The sequence below is a fragment of the Hemiscyllium ocellatum genome, chromosome 2 (genome assembly GCF_020745735.1).
Source record: "Hemiscyllium ocellatum isolate sHemOce1 chromosome 2, sHemOce1.pat.X.cur, whole genome shotgun sequence".
Lineage (NCBI taxonomy): Eukaryota > Metazoa > Chordata > Chondrichthyes > Orectolobiformes > Hemiscylliidae > Hemiscyllium > Hemiscyllium ocellatum.
In genome coordinates, this window is record NC_083402.1 from 150932785 (window position 1) to 150949351 (window position 16567).

At 42.5% G+C, this 16567-nt stretch overlaps 1 protein-coding gene across 2 annotated transcripts in view; it reads left to right on the top strand.

Moving 5' to 3' along the window:
* The window catches only part of slc12a2 (solute carrier family 12 member 2), a 219469-nt gene extending 206035 nt beyond the window's left edge, over nucleotides 1–13434 (top strand). For both annotated transcript variants that reach the window (XM_060841259.1, XM_060841268.1), the window contains exons 26-27: nucleotides 3811–3878; nucleotides 11279–13434. In XM_060841259.1, coding sequence (XP_060697242.1) covers nucleotides 3811–3878; nucleotides 11279–11414 — 204 coding nt within the window. In that variant the 3' untranslated portion in view covers nucleotides 11415–13434. The remainder of the gene's footprint in view (nucleotides 1–3810; nucleotides 3879–11278) is intronic.
* The last annotated feature ends 3133 nt before the right edge of the window (nucleotides 13435–16567 follow it).

Genomic DNA, 16567 nt, shown 5'->3' on the forward strand with positions numbered 1-16567 from the left:
ATCATCCTGCTTCCTACTTGAGCATATGACAAGTAAACACACACTTCATTTCCTGTTCAACATTCCAAAGGGATTGTTCTGTCCTCCACATTGTGTTCAGTCGTCAATCTCCCCTCCTTTTTCCCATGGTGCTGACCCCAAATCAGAATCTCAACTGTTACGGCATAAAAGCCGGCTATTCAGCCCATTGTGTCTGCACCGGCTCTCCAAATCAGCATATTAATTCAGTCTTTTCCACCATCCCTTTGCACAATGAAAATTGTTTCAATTTGAATAATCCTCCAATCCCCTCTTGAAAGCCTGAGTAGAACCTGCCCTACCATGCTTCCAGATAGTGTTCTATATCCTTTGTGCGAAAGTTGTGTTTTTTCTGTAAATAACTTCAAATCTGTGCGCTCTCATTCTTGATCCTTTTATGAACAAGATTAATTTTTCTCTAAATTCCCGACAGAACTCCCCTTTAGCTGCCTTCTGCTCTGTACTGGCCCCTGTAACTGATCCTCCTAACTGAAATTTCTCAGGCTGATAGTCATTCTAGTAAATCTCTTATGCACTCTCTCCAATGCATTCACATCCTTCCTAAATGTGATGCCTAGAACTGTATACCCCTGAGATCTAACAAGTGTCTTACACAAGTTTAGCATCACCCACTTGGTCTTGTATTCTGTGCCGAGGTTACTGTAGGCTTCATTAAGGTGTCTTCCCCTGTCCCTTCCCCTTCAGCGATATGTGTACGTATACATCCAGGTCGCTCTGCTCCTGTAAGTCTTTTAGAATTGTACTCCTTATGTTGTATTGTCTCTCCTTATTCTGTGTAGCAAAATGCATCACCTCACACTACTTCACATTGAATGTTATCTGCCACCAATCCACCCATTCTGCCAAATTGTCTAAGTCCTTTTGAGATAAAAAGTATTGGAGAAACTCAGCTGGTGTGGCAGCACCTATGGAGAGAAAAGCAGTTAATATTTAAACTCCAATGGTGATTTTTGGAACAGTCCCAGAGAAGAATCTTTGGATCCGAAACATTGAGACTGCTTTTGTTTTTTGTCTTTTTTTCCAAGTTCCATGTGTAACCTCAGAGGATGCAACTTCTGCCCTTTAAGTTCTCCCTCCCACCAGATAGGGTCCCAAATGTGTTGTCCAAGTGAAACAGCAAATTATATTAATTCCTTTGCAATCTGAATGTAGATCTCTGAGCTTATGCTGCACTCTCCAATAATGTAGACACCAAATACAGTTTGGATGACCATTTTGAAGAATACTTTAATTCTTTCTTCACTTTTCCATGCTACACTCCTTTTTGTTTTGCATTTTTCAGTTTTGTCGTGTAATCTCTTGTCTTCCACCCTATCCCATAATTTCCATGCATCTTTACTTAGTTAAAACTTGTTGCATCCCTAACTTTTTCCTAGCTCTGTGACACTCTCAATGACTGAAATATTGACAGTTCCCCACCATACATTCTGCCTGGCCTGTGGAGTAATTCCAGCATCTTCTGTTTTATTTCTCTTTCTCTGTAGAGTTGTCTTTCACTGTCATCAGTCAAAGTTTCTCCCGGTCTGTGTTGGTTGTTTGAGAGTTGAATGATTGCTGCAGTTAAATTCTGTTGTTGTGAAGGGGTTTGCTCAGAAACAGAGGAATGCTGCACCAACCAGTTATGTTCCGAATTCGCAAACCCCCAGAGGGTGGATCTGCTCCAGTATGCTCTCACAACATTCATGCTGATTGGAGCCCCAAGCACCCCTCTTTCCCCAATAAACACAGTTGGATTTCCCAAACGATTAGCAATTTGGAACTGGATGTTGCACACCATATGATGCCTGCCTTAGCTGAGGTTTAAATTTAATCAAATCTAGTGTTTTGATCAATGCTACATTGCCCACATTATTGAAGATTAGTCATTTGTGTCAACTATATGCCAAGGTTAGCATTTTGTTCAGTGAAAGATTTTGAGGAATTTCTTTCAATCTTCTCGCCTCTGTACCTACCCATATATCCCTCACACAAAATAGTACAGTCATAACAGTCACTCTGCGCAGAAAGGGCTTACCTAGCCTATCATTCCACTACATCCCTTTGAAAGAGCTATCCAGTTAGTATCAGTCTACTGCCCTTTTCCTATAGCCTTGTAAATTACTCCATTTCTTATTGAAAGTTACCAGTGAACCTATTTCTGCCACCTATTGATCAGTAAATTGTAGATCTTCATAGCTTACTGTATTCTGGAAATAAAAGAAAAATCATCCCTCAAGTTAGTAAGAGTTTGAGTTCCTACCCAACTGTTTCATTTTGAGGAGCTAAAACTTACCGTGCTGTGTTTTTCTCAACCCTTGGAATATATCTTTTCCTGATTTGTTCCTACGTTCGCCTTTGTTTGCGTAATATAGTGTGTGCTCATTTTGGAGAAGAGGCTGATGTCTGTGACTATCTTTGTTTTTGTAATGACTGTGTTATTAGCCAATTCACAGTCGGTAAAAACTGAAACAAGCCACTGTTCTATTAACTCGTCTCTTAGACCTGATTTTCCTATTCCTCAGTGAGGATCACAGCATCTTGGAACAACTCCTCTCTCTTGATTTCTTCCAGACTGCATTTCCTAATCACTTCTCTATTGCAAGTTTGTTTCCCTTCTACCGTTTTAACCTACATGGTATCTTGCATTATTGGTCGCTTATTTCTTAATTTAAATTAAGATCTGGCAAACCAATCCATGTCAAATCATTAACTATTTCATTTTAAAAAGCATGACAATCTTATTGAATAATGAATCTAAGTATTGTACAAAAATGTGTAAACTGATAAAAGTTAGGTATCCAATGATTACCTGTCTCAGTGTATTGAGTATCTGTTGGCTGATGTGCAATTCTTGCAAAGATTTTTGACTAACGTTGAAAGTGTTAGTCGAACTATCCCAGCATTTGTACGTTTGTTTAAACAAATTATTTTGGCTGAGGACACTTTCAAAATTCTCTTTGTCCTAGTGAGCTTGAAGCACATTTGAATCAGGTCATGCAAGGGCAACACAGGAAAGTATTGGAGGTGGTTCAAATAATTAGAGCAGGATTTGGAGAAAATGTGCAGCTGGTTATTATTGTGCCATTCACAGGAGGATCAGACTGATGGTAAAAGGCGAGATCATAAAATCCCTACAGTGTGGGAGCAGGCCATTTGGCCCTTCGAGGTTTCACTCATCCTCTGAAAAGCATCCTACCCAGACCCACCCCATCTATGTAACTTTTCATTTCCCATTGGCTAATCTACCTAGCCTGCACATCCTGGGACACAATGGGCAATTTAGTATGGCTAACCCACCCAAACTGTTCATCTTTGGACTGTGGAAGGAAACCGGAGTACCTGCAGGAATGATGTTTTTCCCAAAACATCAATTCCGCTGCTCCTTGGATGCTGCCGGACCTGTCCTTTTACTGGCTCCACACTCTCGACGCTAATCTCCAGCATCTGTAGTCCTCACTTTCGCCACGGGGAGAATGTGGGGCAAATTCTGCCAGAAGTTGGAATCGAACCCAGGTCCCTGGCGCTGTGAGGCAGCAGTCCTAACCATTGGACCACCATGCCATCCTAATATACGACATCATGACATGGGCTTCCTGAATTTCTCACTGTCGTCACGTTGCTCCAGATTTGGCATATTTCCTTAGAGTTCTGACTGAGGCTTACTTTCTGAATTATGTTGGATGGATGAATGAATGCTACCAGCAATCCAAGCTCAGAAAAGATATCCGCTCAAATAGTTTACTTTGTTTTAAAATCGCACACATTTTAAACAAATTATTATTTCCATTTTAGACGTATCGACAGATCAGATTGAATGAATTGCTAAGGGAGAACTCGAGCACTGCTAACCTCATTGTCATGTAAGTAACTTTACAAAAAATGTAAAATAATATTGCTTAACAAATGAACGCATGCTGTAAAATTGTAGGATACTAAGTTTGCAGCATTGGGGATGTTTGAGTCCAAAGTAACTCTAGATCTGATATCAGAAACACCCTCTTTATGAACCTTTTTTAAAAAAATAAATCCCTACTGAAACAGTTTTTTTGATTTCCCACTCAATGTCTCCTGCGCATTTGCATAGGGTCATAGTCGCTAACACAGACTGATCAGACTGGCTCCAGATCACACTGAAATGTCACTGCCAACTGAGTACTGTGATCAAGTTCAGTACGTCAAATATATTTAAACTGGTGTCACTAACAATCATGAGCTCTATTACTTTGATTTAGCAGTGTTAATAATGCTGTGCTCAATTATGTAAAAGAAAAGAAAGCGTTTCAAAATAAACTCTACCATTCACTTTAACATGAGTTACAAGATTGAATAATTATGAAAAACAGCAAATGCTGGACCTCATCAAGCTGACGCAGCAACTGCTGAGAGAGAAAAGCAGAGGGTCATGTTTCAGATTGATGCCAGCATTTTCTGTTATTGCAAATTTCCAACATCCACAGAAATTTGCTTTTGTGGAAATCGTCTATATGGGAATTAGCTTTTGTTGTAATTTACTCTTTCAAAAAACAAACCAGTAACATCTCCCCATAAGAGCCTCAGATCGGCAAAAGTGCTTTTCAAACATTTGGGCAAAAGTTACTCAGAACTTCTAGCCCATTAACTGATGGGCAAAGCAAAACAAACCATGAACTTGTGCAATGATGCCCCCAACTCTTGTATCTGGTGTTTAAAATGAACAATTATCCAAGTCTCCTGAATGTATTGTGGCAGAGTTTATCCATTTTGATCTGTAAAACAAGCTGTTTATAGGATGGATTAAGGAATGGGCTGGGGCTGCTTTCTCTGGAATGTCAAAGCCTGAGGGGTGAGGTTTATAAAATCATGAGGCATGGATCGGGTGAATAGTCAAGGGTAGGGGAGTCCAAACCTAGAGGACTTACGTTTTAAGGTGAGCGGGGAGAGAGGGACCAAGGGGCAATTACAGCATTTAAAAGGCATCTGGATGGGTATATGAATAGGAAGAGTTTTGAGGGATGTGGGCCGGGTGCTGGCAAATGAGACTTCATTAATTTAGGATATCTGGATGGCGTGGACAAGTTGGACCGAAGGGTTTGTTTCAATGCTGTATGACTCTGACTCTGAATCTATGTCCACTTGGTATAATTTGTTAGCGTAACTAATGCACAGATGCCACTTTTGTTTCATAGTTTGAACTGACACTGTGTCGCGATTTTGTTAAGATGTCTTTTTTTCTTCAAAGTAGTACATACACTGGGAGTGGGATTTTGCTGCAGGTTGATGGTTTATGACTATAGTTGGGATAGCTAGAAGGATGGATTTTTTTCCCAATTGGGGGAGGGGGGGGGTGGGGGGGAGAGAGTTGTTCAGTGACTGGTATAAGCTGACTGTTGGACATATAATGTTCCTGACTGCTCTGCAGCTCAGGAATAGGGCAGGTCGATGAGATCAGAGAAGTGATTAAGAAATGCCAGAAGATAGCTGGAGTTTGTGGAAAGACAATGTTGGGGGATTATTGGGAGATTGTGGGGGCATACAGAGGCAACTGGGAAGTGTTTGTTTACAGATTAGCATGTTTGTATTTGGGGGACTCTCACCTGTTGCTAAAACTCATGGCCAGTGTTGTAAAGGTGGATTTTCCTCTTCATCACCTCGTTTTATCTGCAGATGTGGATTTTAACAACAAACGTGACTGTGTGAGAGGCTAGGGAGGCAATTGCAGGGCCCCTAGCAGAGGTATTTGTATCACCATCAGCCACTGGTGAAGTGCCCAAAGATTGAAGGATGGCTAATGTGCCATTATTTGAGAGGCTGCAGGGAAATGCCTGGGAACTACAGTCCAGTGAGCCTAACATCCATGGTAGATAGGTTGTTAGAGGAGACTCTGAGAACCAAGAGCTACAGGCATTTGGAGAGGCAAGGACTCAACGTGGGAAAGCGTGTCTCATGAATTTGATTGAGTTTTCTTATGAAGGAGTGATCAAGAAAGTAGATGAGCGCAGTATGGTAGATGTTGTCCATGTGGACTTTAGCAAGGCCTTTGACAAAGTATCACTTGATTGGTTGTTGAGTAAGGTTAAAGCTCTCCGGATCCAGGTAGAGCTAACCAATTGGACACAAAATTGGCTTGACGGTAGAAGGTTGTGGTAGATGGTTGTTTTTCAGACTGGAGGCCTGTGACCCGCAACATGCCACAGGAAACGTGCAGTGTTCAGTCTTATGGTCACTTATATTAATGATTTGGATGTGTGTCTTTCCCCATTTTTTTTGGATGACAATTTAGGAGGTGTGGTTCGTAGTTTTGAGGATGACCCCTACATTGCTGGCATAGTGGACAATGAAGCAGGTTATCTGGGAATACGGCGAGACCTTGATCAATTGTGCCAGCAGATTAAGGAATGGCAGATGGAGTTTAATTTAGATAAATATGCGGTATTGCATTTTGGTGAAGCAAACCTGGGCAGGACTTGCACAGTTTAGATCAGAGTGTTGCTGGAAAAGCACAGCAGGTCAGGCAGCATCTGAGGAGCAGGAAAATTGATGTTTCGAGCAAAAGCCCTTCATCAGGAATAGTATTCTTTTGCCCAAAACATCGATTTTCCTGCTCCACGGATGCTGCCTGACCTGCTGTGCTTTTCCAGCACCACTCTGATCTAAACTCTGGTTTCCAGCATCTGCAGTCCTCACTTTTGCCTAGAACTTGCACAGTCAATGACAGGGCCTGGGGAGAGTATTAAGGAACAGAGGTCTAGGGATACAGGTTCGTAAGCTCCTTGAAAATAGTCACAGGCAGACAGGGTGGTGAAGGCAGCTTTCAGCATGTTAGCTTTCATTGGTCAGAACATCTAAGAGCTGGGGTATCTTGTTGCAGCTGTCCAAGACGCTGATGAGGCCATACTGTACTATGCGCAGTTCTGGTCACCCTGCTATAGAGAAGATATTATTAAACTAGAAAGAGTGAAGAAACGATTTATTAGGATTCTACCTGAACTGGATGGTTTGTCTTTAAGGAGAGGTTGGATGGGCTGGGACTTGTTTTCCCTGGAGTGTGGGCAAGGGAGTGGTGACCTCCGAAGTATATAAAATGAGAGGCATAGATAAGGTAGATAGTCAACAGCTTTCCCCATAGTAAGGGAGTCTAAACTAGAGGACATAGGTTTGAGGGGAGAGATATGAAAAAGTCCAGAGGGGCAATTATTTCACACAGGGTGGTGAGTGTCTGGAATGAACTGGCAGAGGTAGTGGTGAAGATGAGTACAATTTTATCATTTTAAGAAACATTTAGATGGGCACATGGATGGGATAGGTATGGAGGGATATAGGCGAAACACAGACAAATGGGACTTGATTAATTGTGAAAACTGGGTGGAATGGACAGGTTGGGCTGAAGGGCCTGTTTCCACTTTGTAGGCTGCAAAAAGAAAGAAATAAAAATCCCATTACCATTCCTGCTTTTGTTCTGTGACATCCTTGATCATTAAGCTCACTCCACCCTCTCACCTTCCAATCTGCTTCCTGCTCCTCCCACCTTTTATCAGTAATGTAAAATCCATCCCTTTTCTAGCCTTCTGTTCAGCTTCATGCAGGATTCAAAAACATTAACTGTTTCTTTCCCCGCAGATGCTGCCATTTTTGTTCTGTGAACAATTTTATTAGTTTAGTACACGTTACTTAGTTACGTAAAAATGTATGGCTGCTTAATAATTAATAATAATCCTTTTTAATAAGTCATTCCCAGCCATTCTCAGAACATTATAAAATAAAACAACAAGCTAAATAAGAACACTTTTGGGTCACATGACCTGTCCATTATCTTTGTGTCTTCACTGTAGTGAGTCAGATAGAGAGGATATTCCATGTGAAGACATGGCCACCAAATGAGAGTGTAATGAAAAACAGGAGTGTTCAAGGGGTCAGAGCAAGAGGATATCTTGATGGGTTGTGGGGTTTGAGAAGTTTACTGTGATAGGGCAAGGTGAGGCTATGGTGAGATTTGAAAGCTGGGGTATTAAAATGAAGCACTGCTTGAGCAGATCAGAGAGTATGAGCAGAGCAGTCCAGGATGGGACGTGGTGCAAAGTATTGTACAGATCACAGCATTTTCTGATGACCTCCATTTTATAGAAGGTGAGACATGGGAGAATAGCCAAGAGTGAATTGGAATTCTCAAGTTTGGAGTAATGAAGACATGAATATAGGTTTCAGAAACAGGTGAGCTGAGAAAGGGAACTCTACCAGTGTATTAAGACCATAAGATATAGAAGCAGAATTAGTCCTTTTCAGCCCATTGCATCTGCTCTGCCATTCGATCATGGTTGATATGTTTCTCAACCTGTCTCGTGCCTTGTCCTCATAATCCTTGATCCCTTTATCAGTCAAGAACTTCTCTCAATGACTTGGCCTCCACAGTCCTCTGCAGCAATGAGTTACACAGACTCCCCTCCCTCTAACTGAAGAAATTCTCGTCATCCTTTCACTGAGGCTGGGCCCTTGGGTCCTAGTCTCTCCTACTAATGAAACCATTTTCTTCATGTCCGCTCTATCCAGGCCTCTTGGTATTCTGGTAGTTTCAATACGTCCCCCTCCAAATCCTTCTAAACCCCATTGAGTACAGACCCAGAGTCCTCAACTGCTCCTCATATGACAAGCCCTTCATTCCTGGGATCATCTAAACCTCTGCTGGACCCCCTCCAATACCAGCACATCCATCCTTAGATGACACACAAAAAAAATGCTGGAAATCTGAAACAAAACTCAATGTTGGAGAAAGTGTCATTCTGAAGAAGAGTCCTACTTGGCTTACAACAAAACTTTGGTTCTCTCTCCATCAATTCTGCCAGACATGCTATGTTTCTCCAGCAGCTCCTCTTAAGAAAGGATTGGTGGTGAGCTGCCACCTTGAACTGAAGCAGTGGGTGTGGTCTGGGATACCTCAGTGCTGTAGGGAAGCAATAAACAAGGTTTTGACCCACTTCTGAAGGAACAGTGATCTGGTTCTGAGTCAAGATAATGTGTGGTTTGGAGGGAAACCTTGCAGGTGGCGCTGTCAGCGGAGGCTCAGGTGCACTGCTGCTGTAAATCCTGTCGATTCTACACCCTGTACCAACTGCATCATTGGAAGATGGTGAATCTGGTACCAATCAAGAGGGCTGCTTTGTCCTGGATGGTAAAAATAATGACTGCAGATGCTTGAAAACAGAGTTTAGATTAGAGTGGTGCTGGATGGTGTCAAGATTCGTGTGGTATCTGAGTCATATCCGTCCAGGCAAGGGGGGAGTATTCCATCACACTCCTGACTTGTGCCTTGTAGATATTGGACAGGCTTTGGGAAATAAAATGGACCATCACTCTCGTCAGTTTTCAGAATTGCGTACTGTTTGAGAACACCTATAGCTGCCTGATCCTGGTGGTCACCCACTTCCCCCTCTACATTATCTATAGCTGCCGTTTACCAGCTCTTCATCAGACTGTCGCATGGATGCACCACAGTGACCTCAGCTGCCAATCACGCTCCCCTCGTTAACAGGGGAGAAAAACCCCTATCCTCGGGCCCTCTTGTAGAGCAGGCTGCTTATCAAACTGACTGACTGTGTCCTCTTTGTCTCTGTTTATTGGACTGTTAACTAACTTTACAATCTTGCAGAGTGCCCTGAAGAAAGTAATTAACATTTAGGCCTCCAATATGACATGACTGCACCTTAGCCTTTTGTCATTAAAGTCGGTGTGGAAATGTTGAGGTTTTCTCTTCTATAAAGAGTTCTGCTTCCTTACAAAAACTTGCAATGATATTTAGGCTGTGGTTCAATCTGATGTTGATCAGAGACTGCTGTTTTGAGTGAGTGAGGCTGCAGTCCACTTTCCTATCATTGCGGAAATCTTCAGAAATGGACATGTAAAGAGCTGTACTCCTCAGCAATAGGTGTAGGTAAGAGCGTGCACACTCTGAAAAATACAAAAATAACTCTGATCCTGTTTATGTAATGCCCACGCGAATCAAAAAGCTCTTAGTGCATTTTCAGCCAAGCAACTTAACATCAACTAAAAGAAGGCATTCACAGCTGTATGCGGTAGAATCCAACCATGGACTGACTCCTGTTTGTGTGATCGTTTATTGCAAAAGGAAAGGGAAAAATAAAATACCTTTTGATTGTAGGTCCTCTTCATGGTTTCCTCAGAAATCACATGGAATTCCATCCTAATATCTATAACATTTTCATGAAGAGTTTAGTTATCTGGCCTTTCCCTCTGATTCCTGTCATGCAAACAATATCACGTTTGAATGTTCTGGAAACAAAGCCAGTGTCAATATCTAGGATATCTGATTTGAAGAAGAGTCACTGGACTCAAAATATGACCTGTTTTCTCACCACAGATGGTGTTGGATCTGCTGGCTTTCTCAGGTTTGAATCAGGTTTCCAGTTTCTGCAGTTTTGTTTTATTTTCTTTCAGGACATTTACCCAAGACCACAAGAAATTAGTTGTGAACATAGACCTGTCGTTGATTCTGTTTATACTTCCCGCTGACTCGGGGAAGCAGCCAACACAATCTAAGATCCTCCAACCCCTATTATACTCTCGCCCATATTCTTTGGTTGGGTAGAAGATATATAAGTTTGAAAACATGTACCAGCAAGTTCAAGAATTGCTTCTTCTCAGCTGTTATCAGACTTATGAACAGGCCTCTCATGTAATAGAGTTGTTCTTTCTCTGCACCTTCTCTGTAGCTGTAACACTATCCTGCATTCTGCTCAATTACCCTGGTGTACTTAAATAAGATATGATTTATCTATCTAGCACATTAAAAATGTTTTTTTTTTACTACCTTGGTACATGTGACAATAATAAATCCATCAGAAGTTTGTTTTTATATAAAAGAAACCTCACCATTTCTGTTTTGAGGTAAATCTGAACGCCAACAGTGATTAAGATTTGGAGGTGCCTGTGTACAAAGTTTAAAAATCACAACACCAAGTTATACTCTAACAGATTTATTTGGAAGCACTAGCTTTCAGAACACTGCTGATGATCACCTTCTGAAGGAGCGATGCTCTGAAAGCTAGTGCCTCCCAATAAACCTGTTGGACTATAACCTGGTGTTGTGATTTTAACTTGGCAGTGATTAAAATAATTAACATTCATGGATTGTTTTATTAACTATCTCTGAAATCTTCATTACCATCTAATTAGTATTTGACTATTATCAACAAATCTGTCCAACATGCTGAAATAATTACCAGTCAGTTTGGTACGGACTGTGCTGATGATAAATTTTGTTGTTTTACAGGAGTTTGCCAGTGGCACGAAAAGGTGCTGTCTCAAGTGCACTGTACATGGCCTGGATTGAAACTCTCTCAAAGGATTTGCCGCCAATCTTACTTGTACGAGGCAACCACCAGAGTGTTCTTACTTTCTACTCTTAAATGATTAGTACACGACAGCGTTTTGATAACGCCAGTGCAGCGGCTGGAAGTAGGAAATAATGAGTCCTGGGATTTAGTGTGTTTCACATGTCCATTGATCAAAATCAAAATAAGCACACAAAGGATGAAACCTTTTGAGTTTCAAGGATCATGAGAACTACTTGATTTTTACCCTGATGGCCTGTCAATTTGCCTGAGTTTGATTTGAATGAAAGCATATTTTTCTGACTGTATACAGAAAGTTTTCTTTCTGCTACTGGAACAACAGCAATAATATTTTTTCTTTTGAAATAACTTAGTTAAATTGCATTAATATGAAAAGCCTTTACAGCCTTACTGAGGTGCCTTCCAAAAGAGAAATTGCTTACCAAATTCGATTGATTCCCTATTTTATGTATATTGGATGATCATTGTGAAATTGAGTAGCCTAATATAAACTGTAGTTAGTGCTTTACATTGAATGAGTTCTCAAAGAGGGTGTATTTTTCCACCTTCTGTCACAAAAACAAAAGCTGCTTTCACTATTTTGGTCTTCCACAGGGCTGCTATTAGTTGAAAATGTGTTCTAAGTTTCGCACTCAAAAGCTCTGATATTTAAGTAGCAGAGGTTCACAGGAAATGCTTCTTTGTTACCCTTCAGTTCCCCCATTTCTGTGAAATGCACAGCGGGAGTGATTTTGGAGCCATTGTTTTCAAAGATTGTTACTGTACATTGTAATGTGCCTGTAATCAGGGCGAGAGATTTAAGTTTTATGGTTGAATATATAGAGGGGCATCAGCCAGGGTTTGTGAAGACTCTCCTAGAAGGATTGTCATGCACACATCACCCCCTCCTTTAGCCCTCGTTTAAGCAGATCTGGGAATTTAACTTGCTTACATATGTCCCATGCAAATGTTTCTTACATGTTGCAACGTAGCATTGAGGCTTAAGCAAGATCCTAGTTATGCTGTCATATTTTTAACTGCAGAGCAATGCTTTGAAAAGGGAATATTAAAAAGTTGCCAGCTTTTCAGGTTTTAACTGGCCTTTTCTTTCTATACTTGTGGAAATGTAGAACTGAGCTCAAATTTTGAAAATGCACCTACTTGCCCCCACCTTTGGTTTCACAAGTTCAAGGTTCAATGTAGTCTCGAAACTATTAGTCCTATATTATATTATGGATTGTGCTGAAATGCATTGTTGCATCTTTAGCTTACAATATCTTTGTTAAAAATAAGCTACAGCTACCTTAGTTTCCTATCCTCAAACATTTTCTTTGAATGTCAGCATTTAAAATGTTTGCCAAATACTTTTACATTAAGTTTTTGTCACTTTAAATGGTGTAAAAGTATATGGGGTTCCATGACTTGGCTTCCTCATAGTTTTGCACATTAATATGCTAGCATCAAGTGGGTATGAAATAAACTATGTTCCTTTCCATTGCAGTTAAATGCATGACATTTGAAATGATTATTGTATGAAACAGTGTAAACCTGACCATAAAATTGAAGAGTAATTTCAGAGTATGTTTGTTTGCAATTATTAGGAATGTTCAAACTTGAAAAGGCTGTTGTGCTTCCTCCTTCATATGAATGATGTCTTAAGAAATCTATATAACTGATACTGAACAGTGTCATTAAATAAAGCTCAGTACATAGAGTTCTGTTAGAGAACACAAATTTAATCTTCTGTGAAACAGTGTACTGCTTAGTTCAGCCAGCTAAAAACTGATTTTTTAAAAAAAAACCAAATGAACTTTGTGTATGTGTGCATAAACAATGAAATGTAGAAAGAGTAGCTTGCAAATTGCAGGGTGCATTCTCGTGGTCTCTTATGTATCCTACACTGCCACTGTTCAACAATCCATGCTAACTCCTATAGGAAACAGAAATCACTTCTGTGTGAGAGGAGTGGGTGTTACTAGTGTTGTGTCCATTTCATGTGGTAGGCAACATTTACCCATGTTCAGAAATGGTCTCATTGCTTTTGTAAAGTGTTTTGTAGCCAAAGCTAAAACTTACTATAGTTCATTATTGGAAACTAACCAATTCTCAAAACACAGTAGTAATCTTCACAAATGTGAAATTGCACCATACACTGAATACTTATGTATTTAACCTTTTTATTGTGAAGGAAATTAGCGACAGGGTGATTAGGAGAAATGGCCGATTTTTGATTTATTTTTCTGTTAATTTATTCATCTAACTTTGTGTAAATCAATACAATTCCTTTATACATTCAATTTGGTTATTTTAAGGGGTTCTTTTGAAACTACACTGTATGCTGTAAACTTCAGTCTTTTTAAACAACGAAAAGTCTGCAGAATTGTTTTACAAAGCTATGTTTGGAAATGATTTCATGACCATGTTTTTTCCAGGGGGTAAACAACCCAAAGAAGCTGAATGAAACATTTTGATAATCTGTACTATAATTCACTGAAATGCTTTTCTAATTATTTTAACATTAAAAGTATTAAAGATGATACTTTATACATCGTTATTGCAATAAAGAAAATGTTACATTATTGTGTGGCATTGTCTCCAAAACAGCACGTCTTGGTTGATTTCTCGGTAATAATGGGCTTTAATGCAAACACTAGGTTAACTATGCGGTCAATCAACACTGACATACTGACGTCTGCTTCCGGATTAGTGGTGCTGGAAGAGCACAGCAGTTCAGGCAGCATCCAACGAGCAGCGAAATCGACGTTTCGGGCAAAAGTCCTTCATCAGGAATAAAGGCAGTGAGCCTGAAGCGTGGAGAGATAATCTAGAGGAGGGTGGGGGTGGGGAGAAAGTAGCAGAGAGTACAATAGGTGAGTGGGGGAGGGGATGAAGGTGATGGGTCAGGGAGGAGAGGGTGGAGTGGATAGGTGGAAAAGGAGATAGGTAGGACAAGTCCGGACAAGTCATGGGGACAGTGCTGAGCTGGAAGTTTGGAACTAAGGTGAGGTCGGGAAGGGGAAATGAGGAAACTGTTGAAGTCCACATTGATGCCCTGGGGTTGAAGTGTTCCGAGGCGGAAGATGAGTCGTTCTTCCTCCAGGCATCTGGTGAGGGAGCGGTGGCGAATGAGGCCCAAGACCTCTATGTCCTCGGCAGAGTGGGAGGGGGAGTTGAAATGTTGGGCCACGGCATGGTGTGGTTGATTGGTGCGGGTATCTCGAAGATGTTCCCTAAAGCGCCCAGTCTCCCCAATGTAGAGGAGACTGCATTGAGAGCAACGGATACAATAAATGATGTTAGTGGATGTGCAGGTAAAACTTTGGATGTGGAAGGCTCCTTTAGGGTCTTGGACAGAGGTGAGGGAGGAGGTGTGGGTGCAGGTTTTACAGTTCCTGCGGTGGCAGGGGAAGGTGCCAGGATGGGAGGGTGAGTTGTAGGGGGGCGTGGACCTGACCAGGTAGGCACGGAGTGGAACCGTCTTTGCAGAAGGCGGAAAGAGGTGGGGAGGGAAATATATCCCTGGTGGTGGGGTCTTTTTGGAGGTGGCAGAAATGTTGGCGGATGATTTAGTTTATGCAAAGGTTAGTAGGGTAGAGGGTGAGCACCAGGGGCGTTCTGTCCTTGTTACGGTTGGAGGGGTGGGGTCTGAGGGTGGAGGTGCGGGATGTGGACGCGATGCATTGGAGGGCATCTTTAACCACTTGGGAAGGGAAATTGCGGTCTCTAAAGAAGGAGGCCATCTGGTGTGTTCTGTGGTGGAACTGGTCCTCCTGGGAGCAGATACGGCGGAGGTGGAGGAATTGGGAATACGGGATGGCATTTTTTGCAGGAGGTAGGGTGGGAAGAGGTGTAATCCAGGTAGCTGTGGGAGTCGGGTTTGTAAAAAAAAAATGTCCGTGTCAAGTCAGTCGTCATTAATGGAGATGGAGAGGTCCAGGAAGGGGAGGGAGGTGTCAGAGATGCTCCAGGTAAATTTAAGGTTAGGATGGAATGTGTTGATGAAGTTGATGAATTGCTCAAACTCCTTGTGGGAGCACGAGGTGGCGCCAATGCAGTCATCAGTGTAGCGGAGGAAGAGGTGGGGAGTGGTGCCGGTGTAATTACGGAAGATGGACTGTTCTACGTAGCCAACAAAGAGACAGGCATAGCTGGGGCCCATACATGTGCCCATGGCTACCCCTTTGGTCTGGAGGAAGTGGGAGGATTCGAAGGAGAAATTGTTTAGGGTGATGACCAGTTTGGCAAACGAATGAGTGTGTCGGTGGAGGGGTACTGTTGGTGACTTCGGGAGAGGAAAAAATGGAGGACTTGGAGGCCCTGGTCATGATGGATGGAGGTGTAGAAGTTTTGGATATCCATGGTGAAGATGAGGCGTTGGGGCCTGGGGAAATGGAAGTCTTGGAGGAGGTGGAGGGCGTGGGTGGTGTCTCGACCATATGTGGGGAGTTCCTGGATGAGGGAGGGATAGGATAGTGTCGAGGTAGGTAGAGATGAGTTCAGTGGGGCAGGAGCATACTGAGACAATGGGTCGGCCAGGGTGGTCAGGCTTGTGGATCTTGGGAAGGAGGTAGAACCGGGCAGTGCGGGGTTCCCGAACTATGAGGTTGGAAGCTGTGGGTGGGAGATCTCCTGAGGTGATGAGGTTCTGTATGGTCTGGGAGATGATGGTTTAGTGATAGGGGGTGGGGTCATGGTCTAGGAGGCAGTAGGATGAGGTGTCCTCGAGTTGGCGTTTAGCTTCAGCGGTGTAGGGGTCAGTGCGCCAGACTACCACTGCACCCCCTTTATCCACTGGCTTGATGGTGAGGTTGGGATTGGAGCAGAGGGTTTGGAGGACTGCGTGTTGTGAGGGTGAGGGGTTGGAGTGGGGGAGGGGGGTAGACAGGTTGAGGCGGTCAATGTCCTGGCGGCAGTTGGAAATGAAGAGGTCGAGGGCGGGTAATAGGCCAGCGCGGGGTGTCCAGGTGGATGCAGTGTGTTGGAGGTGGGCGAAGGGGTCCTCGGAAGATGGGCGGGAATCCTGATTGTGAAAGTAAGCTCGGAGGCGACGGAAGAATTGTTTGACGTCACGGCGTGTATTAAATTCATTGATGCGTGGACGGAGGGGGATGAAGGTGAGTCCTTTGCTGAGAACTGATCGTTTGTCATCAGTGAGGCGAAGGTCTGGAGGGATGGTGAAAACTCGGCAGGGCTGGGAGCTGGGATTTGGTGTGGGTGTGGAGCTGATG